We start from the raw sequence: 15,733 nt of genomic DNA, 5'->3' as shown, positions 1-15,733 counted from the left end.
AATATTAAATATTAATCACATAAGTGTATTTTTATGAATTTTTTTTTATTTATAGAAAATTATACAGTAAGAATATTTAGGTCATAATTAATCTTGACCATTTGATGTAAAATATGACAACTTTATTTGTTGCATTAACTAGGCTCAAAATTCAAAAAAAAAAATATTGAATTTTATGATACCCAAGTGATCAAGTTTCACCTCCGAAAGTTATCGGTAGTTGCGACCTCCCTATAATCAAAAGTAAATGGTCTCATGATATACAATCTCTTAAATTATAGCCCGATTAAGTGGACGAATCCATTATTAGGGATTCCTATTTTCTTTATCTAAAAAAAGATCTTGAAAAGTAACAAGTATGGGATGGTTGGAATGTGATGTTCCTATTATTAACCAGAGAAGTCGTGCATCATTTGTCAAGGTTTGGCTCCTTCAGCCTCTCAATATCTCCCAAGCTTTTAACGATATCCTTCGTTATATGATTTTTCAAGAAATCACACTTGGAAATATTAGGATTGACTTATTCTTTATACTTTTGTGGATTTTGTTTGGTGAAAGTATGAATGAGGTGTTAATTCTCCGTTCACAAATCCATCTTAGAGATGAAATTAGGATCTAACACACATTTACTATTAATTTTTTTTAAAAGGATCTAACACATATCCTAAGTAATTAAATGTCATTTTGCTCTATATTAAATATCCTAAGCAATTAATTCTCCTTTCAAAAATCCATCATAGAGATGGAATTAGCATAGGATAGGATCCACACATTTCGTTCATTCATTGTCGTTTGCAAGGATAATGATTCTAAGGACTCAAAGTCCTCCAATATACTCTGACTGAAAGAGCGACTTCTGAGCCTTCAAAACACCGCTACTAATAGGATTGTTTTACATAGAATCAAAGGTGATTTTGATCCTGTCAAAGAAGGTCCTATAAAACGTTTGTTGCTATGGATCAGGGGGGGTGGATGTTTCTCTGTCAGTATAACGTCCAAGGGAAAATCAGAGCAATGCATCAAGGAACAATTCATTTCCGTCTTGAGTAATTTACGTATGGATATATATATATATATATATATATAAAAATGAAATGAGTAGATTTTGGGTGAAAATTATGCGGAAGGTCGGTCAACCCATGTTTCATTTTTTTTTTTCAAAATTACCCTTTGATCCGAGGATGCCATTCTCTTATCATTTTTTTTATTTATTTATTTCGGTATCGTAGTATGAGGGACAATGCCCAATCCAAAAGGTAGTCCGAGGTTGGCATCATCTTGCAAACAATGAGCTAATGCAGTCCGAGGATGCCAAACTCAGACCACCTTAAAGAGCACCAGAGTAGGCCGTCCGAGGATGGGCGCCGCCTCTGAATGCTTAACAAAGTCAGACTTTGCGGTCTATGGATGCAACCTCAGACCACTTTGAAGTGCACCACAGAAGGCGGTCCGATGATGCTAACATCAGACCGGCTGAATACAGTCATACTATCGAAAAAACTCAAAAATAGTAATAATTAAAATGTGGTCCGAAGATACCATCACACCGATGGGCAATTTTGGAGCAAATAAAAAACCTCAAGTTGAACGGCCTGTAATTTTAACCCAAATTGATTCATTTCATACTTCAGTTTTTTTTGTCTGTACGTAATTCAGTCTTCCTTCTTTGTGGTGACGACAACCATGGTGAAGGACGATTGCACCATAGCAGCAATCAGTCCTCTCCCTTTTTCTCTGGTGCTCCAGTCACAACAATCTGTTCCTTGACGTTTGGAGCAACAACCCAGTTGGGGACAACTTCAAAACAGACGGTCTCTCTCTGTCTTTTCATTCAAAAGAGCCATTATTCCGATCTCCCCTCTTTCTAATCCCTTCAAAAGCAATCAATACTCTCTCCCATTGCATTGCTCACATAATAGTCTGATCTTGTTTTGCAATATGGATGACACAGCGCAAACACTTCCCTTCTTTCATCAGGTCGAAGGCCTCGTTAATATCTTCCAACTTCAAATTATGCGTGATGTACTCATCAATCAGGATTTCCTGCACTACGTGAGTTAAAACAGATATACAACCAATGCACAAGGAATGAACACAACACTCAAAAACCAAAGGGAATGGGAAGTATAGAATGTTTACAAAAAGATCACAAATACTTGTAACAGTCATACGTGAAATCAGATAGCTAGGTTTGTACTTGTAACCACGTTCAAAGTTTGTGAAAGATTTTTTTCAGATTTTGTGTGTAAAAGCGACACACCCCAACATCCAATTTTACATCTTGTTTTGTGAGCTTTGTGTGCAAGGTGACAATCTTGTTGCATACAGTTGCAAAACCAAAAACCAAAATGGTTTATTGAAAGAAGGAGATAATGACAAGTATAAATATAAGGCGTAGGCCTTATGGAAAAAGTTAAGCCTCATCCCAAAACCTTGTTCAAAAAATACTTATTAAGTACGGAAAATCCCTATAACGGCTCTAAAATCATTTCCCACATTGATTATAAAATTTATAGTTTAAAAAACAATACAAATCTGGTGGATCCATTAACACTTAAAATGGATTGTCTAGATAATATGTTATAATATTATAATAGAAAATACTACAAAAAGCCTATAGGCAAAGATGAATAGTGATTTCGCCTACCCTCATCACGGGTCAAAAATACATCGCACGGTCACGATTGTCTAGTAGTGTTTTATTTTTTATTTTTTTTACAAATAAGAATAATCTAAAATTTTGAGTGTACGTTAATTAAAAATAGGCAAATCTACGAAAAATATCAAAAAAATATTTTACATGATATAAATTGATCAAAATACCCCCAAAAAGTTTTAAGGGTATTTTAATCAATTTGTTTTTCTCAAATTATTTTTTTTATATTTTTATTAAGTGCGCCTCACTAAGATGCACAGACACTCTAAATTTCATATCATTTTGATTTGCATAAAAAAAATGAAAAACAAATTACTACCAAACAATCGTGTTTATGCGATGAATTTTAGACGGTAATGAGAATAGACAAAATCACTATCCATTTTTCACTTATAAGTGGTGGGAAGACTTTTCTATATTACAATATAGATTATTTTTAAGGAAAAGAACGCTCATCCGCTCTAGTGGACTTTCATCCCTAATGCACCCTTGGATCCACAAAAAACCATGGCCCCCCTGATCCTTTTAATAATAGGATATTAAACCCTTATTTTTTATTCTATTCCTACCTTTAAACCATATATTCAAAACGCATCCACAACCCATAACTTGTTGAATCCCCTCGCGCTGTCTACCTCTTTGCCCTCTCTATCTCTACGTACCTAAACAGTTACCCCTGTATCTATTCAAGGAGAGAGAGCGAGAGCTTGAAGAATGGGATACCCAAAGCAAATAAAGAAGGGATATAGGGAGTATGTGAACTTGCTGGGAAAGAGAGAAGAGGGGAGGGAGTGGGTCACAGGATATATATATATATATATATATATATATATATATATATATATATATATATATATATATATATATATATTAAAGATGGGATTAGCTCACTGGCTCATATTTATATGTCCAATGGTTCAGATTGGATCTGGACCGATCTGACGGTCATAACTGTTTGTCAACATTTGAATTTTAATTTTTTTTCTACAAATCCAAATCATTTAAAATTTTAGACGTGTGTTCATAAAAAATAGATGAATCTTGGAAAAATATCAAAAAAAATATTTTACATAAAATAAATTTACCAAAATACCCCCCAAAAGTTTTGAGGGTATTTTGATCATTTTATTTTTTACGAATGATTTTTTTTATATTTTTATTAAGTGTGTCTTGATAAGAAAAATACATACCTAAAATTTCAAGTGATTTGGATTTATAGAAAAAAGAATTAAAATTTAAATACTAATGGATATCTATGACAGTCAGATTGGCCCAGATTCAATCCGGACCGTTGAACTCATATGTTTATATGAACTAGTGGGCTAATCCCAGTTTTTTCTATATATATATATGGGAAAGGGTGCAGTTTGTATAGAACCTAGGTTCTAAACAATCAAATTAGAGCCTACCATCAAATAGTATCGAGATTATGGTTTCAATATTGAAAATTATTGTGATAGCCTTAAAATATATTTTTATCTTTATTCATAAAGTTTAAAGCTTAAAAAATAGTGTAGATCGATAGATCTATGAAAACTTGAAAATCTTGAAAATTAACGGTCCAAAAATGCATTACAAAATACACTATTTTCAAAACTTGAAATCCATTTTTTTATCATGTCCATGCATCTTGATGTCGAGATGATCAATTTGAGGATATTTGGGCATCAAAACAACTTCTACTAGTGAAATTTTTGAGGTAAGTTATAATTTCAAAATCATATTTTTTTTTTTTAGCATTATTAATCTAATGATGATAATGCTATATAAAAATTTTGGAAATAAAAAAATCTTTTTGAGGACTATATCTAGCCATCTCAATAAAATAGAAAGTTTATATTAATTGGGCTATAATGAAAACTTTCTAGAGCATTTTTTCAAAAAAAAAATTTTGTGATTGCTCTTTAGAATGAAAAGAGTGTACATTTAAAAATTGTCAAACAAATGTCTCTAACATGGTTTTGAAGATGGTTGTATTATACTACTGTACAACTGTTGCATTAGATCATTTCCCGTATCCTTATGAGAAATGATTTACTGCAATGATTGTATAGTAGTATAATGCAATCACACCGCTAGAAAACCATATTTTTAGCATTTGTATGACCCCAAATTTTGCACATACATTCTCTTCATCCTCATAATCAATCCTACAGAAAAAAAAAATTCAGTTTGCGTCCTAGATATAGTCAAAATTAGTATCCATCCAACAATGAATCTCGACCATCCATTTGGTGAATTTCAAGATCTAGGCCTCAACAAATTCAAAATCACTTTTTTTTTTTAGAATTATTAATCTAATGATGATAACACTATATAAATATTTTGGGAATAAAAAAATTCCTTCTGAGGACTATATCTAACCATCTCAATAAAATAGATGCCTTATATTAATTGGGCCATAATGAAAACTTTCTAGAGCATTTTTTCAATTTTTTTTTTTTTTTGTGATTGTTCTTCAGAATGAAAAGAGTGTTCATTTAAAAATTTGTGTCAAACAAATGTCGTCAACATGGTTTTTGAATATAGTTGCATTATACTACTATACAACCGCATGAAATCGTTCCCCTATCTATAGTGCGGCGACTTGGCAAGTAGAGATGGAGAGAGGAAAAAGGGGTAGAGAGAGAGTGAGGAGTTTCAATCGGTTATAGATTTTGGATATATTTTGGAACATGGTTAAAGGTAGGAATAGAACAAAGAATAATGTCATAAAGGTAATTTGGATAATAGATTTGGGATATATTTTGAAACATGGGTTAAAGGTAGGAATAGAACAATGAATAGTGTTAGAAAAATAATTTGAATAGTAAAAATATGAGAAAGGAAGTTTAGTGTTCTATTATTAAAAGTTGGGGCTTCCCCTGGTATCATGTGGACCAAGAGTTTAAGGGGGGATGAAGTCCACCAAAAAGGGAATGAGCATACTTTTCCCTTATTTTTGGGGCTTGGAATTTTTTTTCCCCCCTCATATCCATGATAGTGGAGATGGTCAATTTCGGGGTTTTCTCACATCAAAATTATAATTTTTTGATATCCCACCTTAGAATCACCGTAATAATATTTAAAAAGAAAAAGCGAGAATAAAAGGATATTGATTTCCTAAACAATTTGATTTAACAATCCAAATAACTTTTAATCGTCGTTATTTAGTACAAAGGACATTATTCTTTGGAAAAAGTTCTATAAGGTTACAACCTTAAAATGTAGCCTCAAAAATCCATCATAAAATGTTGTTTTAATGTTAAAAAACCTTCTAATTGATCATCTTGATATCGAGATGTATGAATATGAAAAATAAAATAAAATTTGGGTACCGGAATAAATACATCTTGCAAAACATTATTTAGACCGTCCATTTTCAAGATTTTCATATGTTTATAGATCTACTTCATTTTAATCATTTTTGAAGTTTAAAATTTTATAATTAAATATAAAAATAGATTTTCAGATAATCCTAATAATGTTTTACACTTAAATTACATGCTGATAAAATTTGGAGGTGCACCTTAATTGGATTGTTGAAGGTTGCAACCTCATAGAAACATACGTGCTTGGTTGGTTGCTAGGGGAGGTTACATCCCATATTTTGGGGTCTTAAAACTGCTCCTAGCTAGAGTTTTACTTGAGGCGAGATGTAAGGAAATTTATCGTATTACTTATTGAAGACGAACAATTTTAACACATTACTCATATCTTTTGATTTAATTTCAAAATACCTATAAAAACGCAACACATGATCTTGTCTTCGAATAGTTGCAAAGAATGTTAAATAATTAATCTATTATGGATATTTTGATAAATTCGCCAAATATATTTCATATTTCTGAGGGAGCATATAATTTTTTTTGTAAATGACATGGTAATATGCAAAAACAACCGCTTCTTCCCACAACCCATTCAGGATTATGAAGTCAGTTTACGGGGTGATTTTCTTCTCTTAATTTCCTGGATGTGGTTTTGGTAGAAGCTCTAACAGGTGTGGGCCCTAAAATACGAACGGTCCAATGTAATTAAACTGTGTAAATTGCACCTGAAAATTGAGACAAGGGATCTTTGGTGTGATTAGCACGTCCATTGTAACTAGACGGTGTAGATCTAGTTACTCGGAAAGAAATTTCTTCTTTTTTTTTTCTTTTTTTTTCTTTTTTTTTTGACAAATAAATTTCTTCCTTTACATAGATGTTTTTTACCTGAAACCCGACATCCTCAAGATTTTAGGATATTAGGCTTTCTGGAACTTCTATTTTTTTTTTTTTGGAATTTCTATTACTTTGATTTCAGATAGGGGTGGCAATGGGTCGAGTCGAGTCCAGATCTGGCCGGACTCGAACCTGACTATACCCAACCCAAAATAAAAAATTACATAAATTTCAATACATTTAAATGTTATATTCAATATATACATGTATTTATTTAAATATTATAACTAGAACTATATAGTTAAATTTAAATATATTTAAATGTTATATGGAATATATACATGTATTTATTTAAATATTGTAACTACAACTATATAGTTATATTTATTTAAAAGGTGCAAGTTATATAGACCTGAGGCTCTAAACAATCAAAGTAAGGCGTATCTTCAAGTAGTGTCGAGAAATATGGTTTCAATACTAGAAATCTTTGTGATAGTCTTAAAATATATTTTCATCTTTAATTATAAAATTTAAAGCTTAAAAAATAATGTATCGAGCAGATATATGAAAACTTGAAAATCTTGAAAATTAACGGTCCAAAAATGCGTTACAAAATGCAGTATTTTTAAAACTTGAATCCATTTTTTTCTCATGTCCATGCATCTTGATGATCAATTTGAGGATATTTGGGCATCAAAACAACCCCTTCTAATGAAATTTTTGAGTGGGCTATAATTTAATTGTTTAGAGCCTTGGCTCTATATAAACTTTTCCCTTACTTAAATATTATATTTTAAGTATTATTTAGATCATAACACTATTTAACACTATTTGGGTTCGGTCCACGTGGACCTAGACTCGAATAGTGTTTGGGTACAAGTTTTGGACCCAGACCTGACCTACCGGGTCCAATTTTTGGACCTCTACTAGGACCCGACCTGGGTCCGGGCCCATTGCCACCCCTAATTTCAGACAAGGTGTACTAGTCGAAATGTCATAGGAGGCCTCCCTGTGCACCTCCGTTAAAAAACTATTTTATCTCAAACCATGCGCAATGATCTCTTTGTTTTTTCTTCTTTTCTTGGATATTTAATTGTAGAAGATTATTTGCAAATTTTCATTTTTTTATTTTTATGTTTTGTTTTCTAAATGTATGGTGTCAACTTGATACCCCCATGGAAGCCTCATGGGATCAGTGGTTAAACTAGAAACGATCAGCCAAGCAACTTTTCTAGTTCTGATCCTTAACCCACTGATTGGAATGATCTTATTTATAAAATATGGAGACTTATCCTTGCTATGGAATTAAGGACAAAAATAGTCCTTAACCGCCAAATGCCATGCTTCAAAACAAAGATTAATGAATCAAAACTTAGCGAGTGCGATTCAGACTTGCAGACTGCTGAGTCCGGAACCAAACCCAGGTGACCAAGTCTGGCTGATTCCTAACGTTTTATTATTATTTTTGTTGGATTTCATCAAGTCTATGAGAGACTCGGCCGAGTTTGTCGGACCTGATTCAGGCTACGGATTGTATGCAGTGTGGTCTTGTTTTATATTTTTATATAAAGGAATAACATAAAGAAGGCATGAAAATCTTTACCTTTCTTAGGTACATTTCCACTATCGAAGGCAGATCAGACTTCGGTTTCAATCCACCAAAGAGGGAACCCTTCAAAGTCCTCCCAGAAAGAAGCAATCCATAGTGAGCTGAAATCTCAGGTTTTGTTTTGGGAACTCCAAGGGTTACAGTTAAACCCCACCCCTGAGCCAACAAATAGAGAAATCAAATCATAGAAATATTATTTAAAAAGGTTAAATTGCAATGTTGAATATAGAGCACAGAGGGATAACAAGTTACATCACAAGAAGACTGCAACGCAGCATTTGTAATGTCGGTATCACCGACACACTCGAAAGAGAAGTCCACACCCCCACCTGTAATACTCTTTATAACCTGAAAATTTACATGAAAGGTTTAGTTACCCCAAACTAGAGATGTAAAGCTGCTTTATGATGTCTAATAACAAGGGAGTTCCCAGTTGACAGCACAAAAGCCATTGGTGGTATTTGTTTCTAAAAATTTAATTTTTTTTGAAACAATAATTATTAAAAAATAGTCTATAGAATATTTTAGAATATTTCTATTGATAATCAGTGAAATAGTGTAGGTATACAAGATTTACGCTAAAAAATGTTAGAATTAGCTACTCTAAAAAATCAACTACTAAAATATTCTAACACAAATCCCCTGACCCCTTCTCACAATAGACAGGGGTCAGGGGATTTGTGTCTACATTAGCTACTCTAAGAAGTAGCTCATGTAAGATGCCCAACGAGCTTGAAAGAATGAGAATCTCCTCCAATATGCCATTCCATCTCGACAAGAAATAGGCTGCACAGGTAGCCCATACTCTATGTGTCATACCTAAAGAGATATCACCTTCCTTAACTAAATGGCAGAAGGAAAGGGGCATGGAAATTTATTGTATATACAATTAAGAAGGTATAAAGGTATTGAGGCAAATGCCCACGCCTAAGCACCCTCAACGGTCAATTATCCCATCAAACCTTAGAACACCTTCTAAACGTTGCCAAACTCATCCCTGATTAGTCTCCCTGAGTGCATTGAACTAATTTTGTAAGTAAATTTCATCAAATTTGTGCTGCAGATAGATAGTCAACATTATTGGGAAGCATCAGTGCTTACAATAGGCTTCCATCAACTCAATTTTATTTCCTCTACTGCTCCCCTCTAAACTCTTCTCAACTAAGCACCCACCGGGTTCCATGACTGGTCTTCATAACTTTTTTGACAACTTCAATCCCCTTCCTCACTCTATCACTAATGACCCTTCAAATCCCACGCAACAAGAATAGAGAGAGAAGATTGAGAAATCCAAACTCGGATTTGCAGGGGAAAGCCTACCTGCTGTACTGGCTCCTTGCACTCATTTGGATTGATAAAATTTGTCACTCCAAACAATTTTCCTGCCGAATAAGATGACACATTTAATAACTTTTAGGTCCATATACACAGGGGATACAACATAAATACCAAAAATCAAATTTGAGTCCACCTTTTTCATTCTTTTCAGGATTAGTATCCACTCCAATTATTTGAGATGCCCCTCGTAATTTGGCACCTTGAGCTACCTAATCATCAAAAGAGCATATGATTCATCAACACTAATAGAAATAAATGTTTGGGACTCCTGCATTTTCAGAAAAGATGTAATAATAGAAATAAATGATTCCAAAAATTTCTCATACTTACAGAGAGACCTACGGTTCCTAGGCCAAATATGGCCACAGTTGATCCTTTAGAAATATCAGCGACTTTCCAAACTGCCCCAAGACCTAATATGATGAAGCCGATAATGAATTATACAGGTTCCAAGTGAGAGTTCAACTCACGAACATTTTAATTATCAGCAAAAAGTAAACAAGAGACACATAAAGGCACAATGAGCCAAACAAAGGACACAATTTTGTATTTCTGTTTTAATTGACAAGCATGTGTAATGTATAGAAATTAAGGGCAGTTTTGAAAAAATAATTTTTTTGTGGCCATCAATCTGCTGTCTTTAATTAATGGGTAATCAGCTATGCATACCAATTCATTAATAAAGACCATTGTTGATCCTGCAAAAACATATGTAACTTCCAGATGATCTGACGTCCAATATGATGATGATTATCATGAACAGTACAGGTGGCAAAATGGTGTTACTTCATCGCAACAAAGTTATTAATACAATATTGTAAGATAAAAATATTCAGATGGTTGGAATGAAATTTCAATCAATTCTTGAGCAAATGAATTGTTGAATGATGAGGCTGTGGGAAATGCAGCATTCGTTGAACATTGAGATCATGCTACGAAAGAAAAAACACGGGGACAAAAGAGCAAGAATACCAACTCTGTGATAAACCCAATTGGTCAAATTTCAAGTTGCTCGTATCTTCATAAGGAAAATCATCATGGAGAAAATGAGAGATAGTAGAAGGAAAAACATGAAGCAGCTAATAGCAGTGTGATAAAGATACTCTCTCCAAGAATTACCTGCAGAGACTCCACAGCTAAGAAGACATACTTTTTCCATAGGAGCAAGTGGGTCGATTTTAACAGCACAACCAGAGTGAACAACAGTGTACTCGCTAAAACTTGATACGGCACAGTAATGATAAATAGGCTTCCCTTTGATTGAGAAACGAGTCTTCTGATCACTATGCATGACACCTTTCCTTTCTAATCCCAAGAGCTGGCACATGTTACTTTTACCAGAAACACAATGCTTGCATGCTGTACATTCCCCAGTGAAAACAGTGAGCACATGATCGCCCTCTTTGAGACCAACAACACCTTCTCCGATGCTTTCAATGACTCTGTCAACCCATTGTAAGAAATCAGTGTACAAGTAATTATTTCAGGAAGAGGGTTTTTTGATGAAGGACAAGGGATATAGAACAAACCCTGCTGCTTCATGTCCGAATATACGAGGAAACAAGTGAGCTGTTACCTGCAAGATAAGCATGAGGATCATAAACCTCAAAATGCTGTGCATATTACAGGGCTAACAAACTAAATATCACATTTGACAGTATGAAGCGTAAATAAAAATCATAAAACATGCGCCTTTATTATTCCAAATGATCCATATATTTATGATTTTAAAAGATAATAGAAGATTGACAAGATAACGCTGAAGTTTCATACTGCAGGCAACTCACAAAAGACAGTGATCAATCATTTTATTTCAAAATACAAATAACCATTCCTTTCTTAAGAAGTTTTCAAATACCAAATGAAAGCCAAATATGAAAGGAAAAACGAAAGAAATAAATCACTCATATAACAACCAAAGAATTCATCTTCTTGACTGCCAAATCTTTGAAAAGCAACAATGCAGCTCGCTTTTTGACACCCAATGCTCCCGAAATGCATCGCCGCATAATGTGTTGGCAACCGCATTGCATGAGGCCGCCACATCCCACTTAGCCCGCATAGGGTGCACATGCGGCCAGCGAGTGATGGGAAAAAAAGTCACTCGAGAAGGAGTATTTTCGACTTTCTAAGCCCCAAAAAAGGAGGGAAAGGATTTGGTAGAGTATTAAACCCTCCAAACTGCCAAAAACAGCCACATCCGTGGCCTTTACTTCATTTTGATAAAAAAAAAAAGTGGTGGAAATTTATTTTTTTTGAAATTCTTAGATTTTTGTCTTGGTTGATCTTTGGTTGTTGATTTGTTTTTTTTGGGCATTGATTTGAGGAGTTTTAATGAAGTTTTGATAACTAATCGAGGGTTTCAAGGGCTGAAAAGAAATCAATATTTGCTTCAAAACTTTTTTTTTTTCTTGCTACAGTAAATTATTTTTTGGGGCAATGTCTTCTTCACAATCTCAAGACTTGAGAAATGATGATTTGTCTTGACTTTTGGACTTTTTAATTTTCATGGACTTTTAGTTTGTATCTTGTAACTTTAAAGATTGTTGTCGCAAGTTTGTTATTATGGTGTTGAATAATTTATGAAGCTAGTTTCAAGTTTCTAGTTTCTACTTTCTAATGTCTTCTATGATCTATCAAAGGATAGAGAATACAAAATCCCCAACAGCTGATACTTTTGGAGTTAATGAACAAATTAAATTATCACATAAATCACCCCCATATTTTTTTCTATGTATTAACCTATTTTTTTAGATTTTTTTAAAAAGTCATATTTATCGACTGTATTGGGGTGATGCACCAACATTTTGACCGTATCGAGCCGCATCGCTGCATCGGCCCCCCAATAGATTGAGCCGCATCCCGCATTTTAGAACACTGCATTATGTTATGATGAATTTTATCATAAGAGCACCATACCAGTGTGACAGGACTCAGCCGAGTCTGAGTAACTTAGCCTTGCCCTATGGGCGGCGAGTTCCTGGCTAGTTAGGTGTACAACAAATAAATGCTAAAAAAAATGTATAAAAATGAAAAAATTTAAAAGAAAAAGAAAAAAAAGAGAAAAGAAAACACTAGCATAATGGTTAGAAATATTTCTTTAAAATAGTTTGTTAGTTTTTAAGATCATTTGGGAACTTTCATATTTTTCCCTTTTTTAAAACAAAATTTATGAATATTCAAGGTATAAATCCACTTTTTCAATAATCCATCTTTTATAGCTTTTTTTCATCTTATTTAGTCTCCTATGCTTCTATTAATCCTTTTAACTTTTCCTGTTTTAAAATATTTATACCTAACTCAGTTGAGTTACAGCCGAGGACCTTGGCTGAGTCGATATTCTGTACACTGCCAATTACTATGAAGGAATTCAAGAAAAGGCTTTAATTACTGACTACAAAATTATCCAAATACTGTAAATTCAAATTCACGCAAAGGCTTTAAGTCGGACTATAAATTAAGTCAGGAAAGAGAGCAAGAGAGACAGTGTACCATGTCACTGGAAGCTAAAATAGACGATCCACAAACTCTACCGGTACAAACAAGCACGAACTCTAATGTCAATGGTCAATCAGTTAAGAGACACATTGCTTGTGTACAGGGAAAAGCCTCTCATGCATAAATTGCGCTAGCTAATCGAATTTGCAAATGGCCTAAACATGGAAATTACAGAGGATCTAACAAAATTAGCCAAAACCAAGAAAAAAGTATCACGATTATGAAACATAAAACAAAAAAAAGGAAAAAATTAGCTTAGCTTAAAGATTTGAATTGTGGTCAAGTAACAGTTACCTACTTACCTTAGACTCCCACTGCGTAATATCACTTCGACAAAGAGATGTGCACATAACATTGATCCTAACTTCATAAGGCTTTGGAGGATCAACCTCAACCTCCTCAATAACCAGAGGCTCACCTGGCCCCCAAGCAACAGCAGCTAAAGCAAAGGTCAAAAAAAGAAACTCGGTTATAGAAATGCACGCAACAACAACAGATCAACATGAGTCCATAGAAAGATGCAAGAAAGAAATAACTAGGATAAATGGAGAATGTCATTTCTGTGCCCTAATTGATGAGCAAAGACAAACCAGAACAGATAGAGATAGCATTGCTTTAAACTCGGATCGCTAAGGAATAATAACAATTAACAAGGTAAAGAACGTAGCAGATTGTTAATAAACAACGACTGAGGAGCAAATAATACTCAGATTGATGAGAAATCATAGGCAGGTGAAGAACGCAGGTGAATTAGGGTCACAAAGGAGCAGACGTTGAAGAACTGTCTGTACCTTTGCAGGTAATGACCTGAGGGACTTTGGTGGAAGCCATGAGCGAGCGAGCGAGAGAGAGAGAGAGAGAGAGAGAGAGAGAGAGAGAGAGAGAGAGAGAGAGAGAGAGAGAGAGAGAGGGGCTGGAGTTCAAATAATGGGAGAGGAAGCGTTTATATAAATAAAAATGGGGGTAGGAAGTGGTGGTAGGTGAAGCTGAAATTCTTCAACGACGTCCTCACCATCGTAACTATTGTTCATGTTTTAGAGTGAGAAACTGATCATGTTTAGGAGCGAAGAACTGTATTTGTTTTAGAGCGAAAAAATGTCCATGTTGTAGTGTGAGAGTGAAAATGACTGTAAAACATACATGGATACGCCGACGAGGGAAAGGCTACGGTTTGCTGCGTTAAATTTTTTTCCAGGAGGAGGCAAATTCACTGTGAGTCTTTGAAATTTCGGCCAAGTGAAATCCCAGGGGAAATTTTTTGTGTCCGCCCACCACAAAAAAGATATGCTGCTCCGGCAGGATGATACTGTTCATTTTTGTACATCAAATAATTTGGCCAATAGATGTTCTACTCCGCATGAGCATAATGTCTTTACAAATAATTTTACGACCCCAAAATTTGGAGATGCAGCCTTTTCAACCCAGATATTAACCTGAAGAAAATAATTCATTATTGTACTTTCTATGCACTTTAAAAATAAAATGATGTCTTGGGATTGAATAAATATCGTCGAAGTTTTAAACGGTGAGATCTAAATGTTAGAGAACTCAATTTTCAAATTTTTTTTTTAGAATAATCATCTACTAATTCTTAAGTGGTTCTCAAATTTTCAAGTTAAACAAAATCTTCCTAAGTAAGTCTTTTAACTGATGCAACGTAGCTTTGTTCACTTTTTTGGTGCCCAAAATTTTAAGAATACCAAAACATATTATATCTCTCGAGAGTAGAATGTCCATTTACTCCTCAAGTAAAACTCCGCCTAGAAATAATTTTAGGCCTCTAAGGTTTGGGGATGTAACGCCATCAGCCCTACTGATTAACCACAACTAATTGTACCATCCATGCACTTGAAAATAAAAATATATCAAGATTGGATATAGACCAACCAATTTTTAGATGGTGAGATCTAATGGTTAACAAATGCAAACTTTAATTTGTTTTCTTGAAAATAATCATCTAATAATTATTGAGTGGTTCCTAAAATTTCATAGTGACAAAATCTCCCTGGTGGGTCTTCTGGTTGATAGAGTATAAGTAAATTATGCTCCCAAAGGATCATGTTAGACATGCATTTTAAGAACATAGCCTTTGAAGGCAATAATCAACATCAAAAGATAAAACTTTCACCATGTTCTATGTGCTTGGAAAAAGAATCCTGATAATTAACGAGGAACGCCCAATTTTTAGAAGGCAAGATCTAGGTGTTGAAGAACTCGTAATCGACTTTTTTTGTTTGATAATAATCAATTAGTTATTCATATATCTCAATGTCAAAATTATAAATTAAATGGTTTTCCAATATCAAAACAACCTTTTCAAAATATTTTAGAGGTGCACCTTAATTCTACATTTTAAGGTGTCAAACCTTCTATAGATTTTTTCCAATTATTAAATCGAGTGGTTATGAGTGTGTCATTGACTGCACTCAAAGTTTAAAAAAAAATCTTAAACTTTGTATCACACCCCAAGCTATCAAATTTGACATATAA

At 33.9% G+C, this 15,733-nt stretch overlaps 1 protein-coding gene across 2 annotated transcripts; it reads right to left on the bottom strand.

The window, feature by feature from the left end:
• Nucleotides 1-1,598: 1,598 nt before the first annotated feature.
• LOC18438407 (GroES-like zinc-binding dehydrogenase family protein) lies at nucleotides 1,599-14,438 on the bottom strand. Of its 2 annotated transcripts, none has more exons than XM_006848591.4 (10): nucleotides 14,035-14,438; nucleotides 13,546-13,682; nucleotides 11,275-11,321; nucleotides 10,865-11,187; nucleotides 10,076-10,158; nucleotides 9,879-9,954; nucleotides 9,728-9,789; nucleotides 8,660-8,755; nucleotides 8,402-8,563; nucleotides 1,599-2,043 (listed from the first exon to the last, which is right to left on the bottom strand). In XM_006848591.4, the coding sequence occupies exons 1-10, from the start codon at nucleotides 14,072-14,074 to the stop codon at nucleotides 1,909-1,911; spliced, it is 1,161 nt and encodes a 386-aa protein (XP_006848654.1). In that variant the 5' UTR covers nucleotides 14,075-14,438; the 3' UTR covers nucleotides 1,599-1,908. The 2 variants fall into 2 exon arrangements, with proteins under 2 accessions (XP_006848654.1, XP_088702957.1); XM_088846831.1 differs by having other exon boundaries at nucleotides 14,256-14,352.
• Between the last annotated feature and the right edge of the window lie 1,295 nt (nucleotides 14,439-15,733).

Source organism: Amborella trichopoda, chromosome 9, assembly GCF_054954075.1.
Source record: "Amborella trichopoda isolate Santa Cruz 75 chromosome 9, AtrichopodaSantaCruz75HAP2 v2.0, whole genome shotgun sequence".
Lineage (NCBI taxonomy): Eukaryota > Viridiplantae > Streptophyta > Magnoliopsida > Amborellales > Amborellaceae > Amborella > Amborella trichopoda.
Note: the sequence above shows the minus strand (reverse complement) of the source record. Positions and strands in the feature narration are given on the sequence as shown.

Bases quoted from the DNA above. Each gene is read 5' to 3' on its own strand.
- LOC18438407 (XM_006848591.4), bottom strand. From the start codon at position 14,074: ATGGCTTCCACCAAAGTCCCTCAGGTCATTACCTGCAAAG. The intron at 9,790-9,878 runs GTGGACTCAAAT...CTTATTCGGCAG, and splicing joins TCCTGAAAAGAATGAAAAAG to GAAAATTGTTTGGAGTGACA. The intron at 2,044-8,401 runs GTAAAGATTTTC...CACGTAGTGCAG, and splicing joins TGGAAATGTACCTAAGAAAG to GAAATCCTGATTGATGAGTA.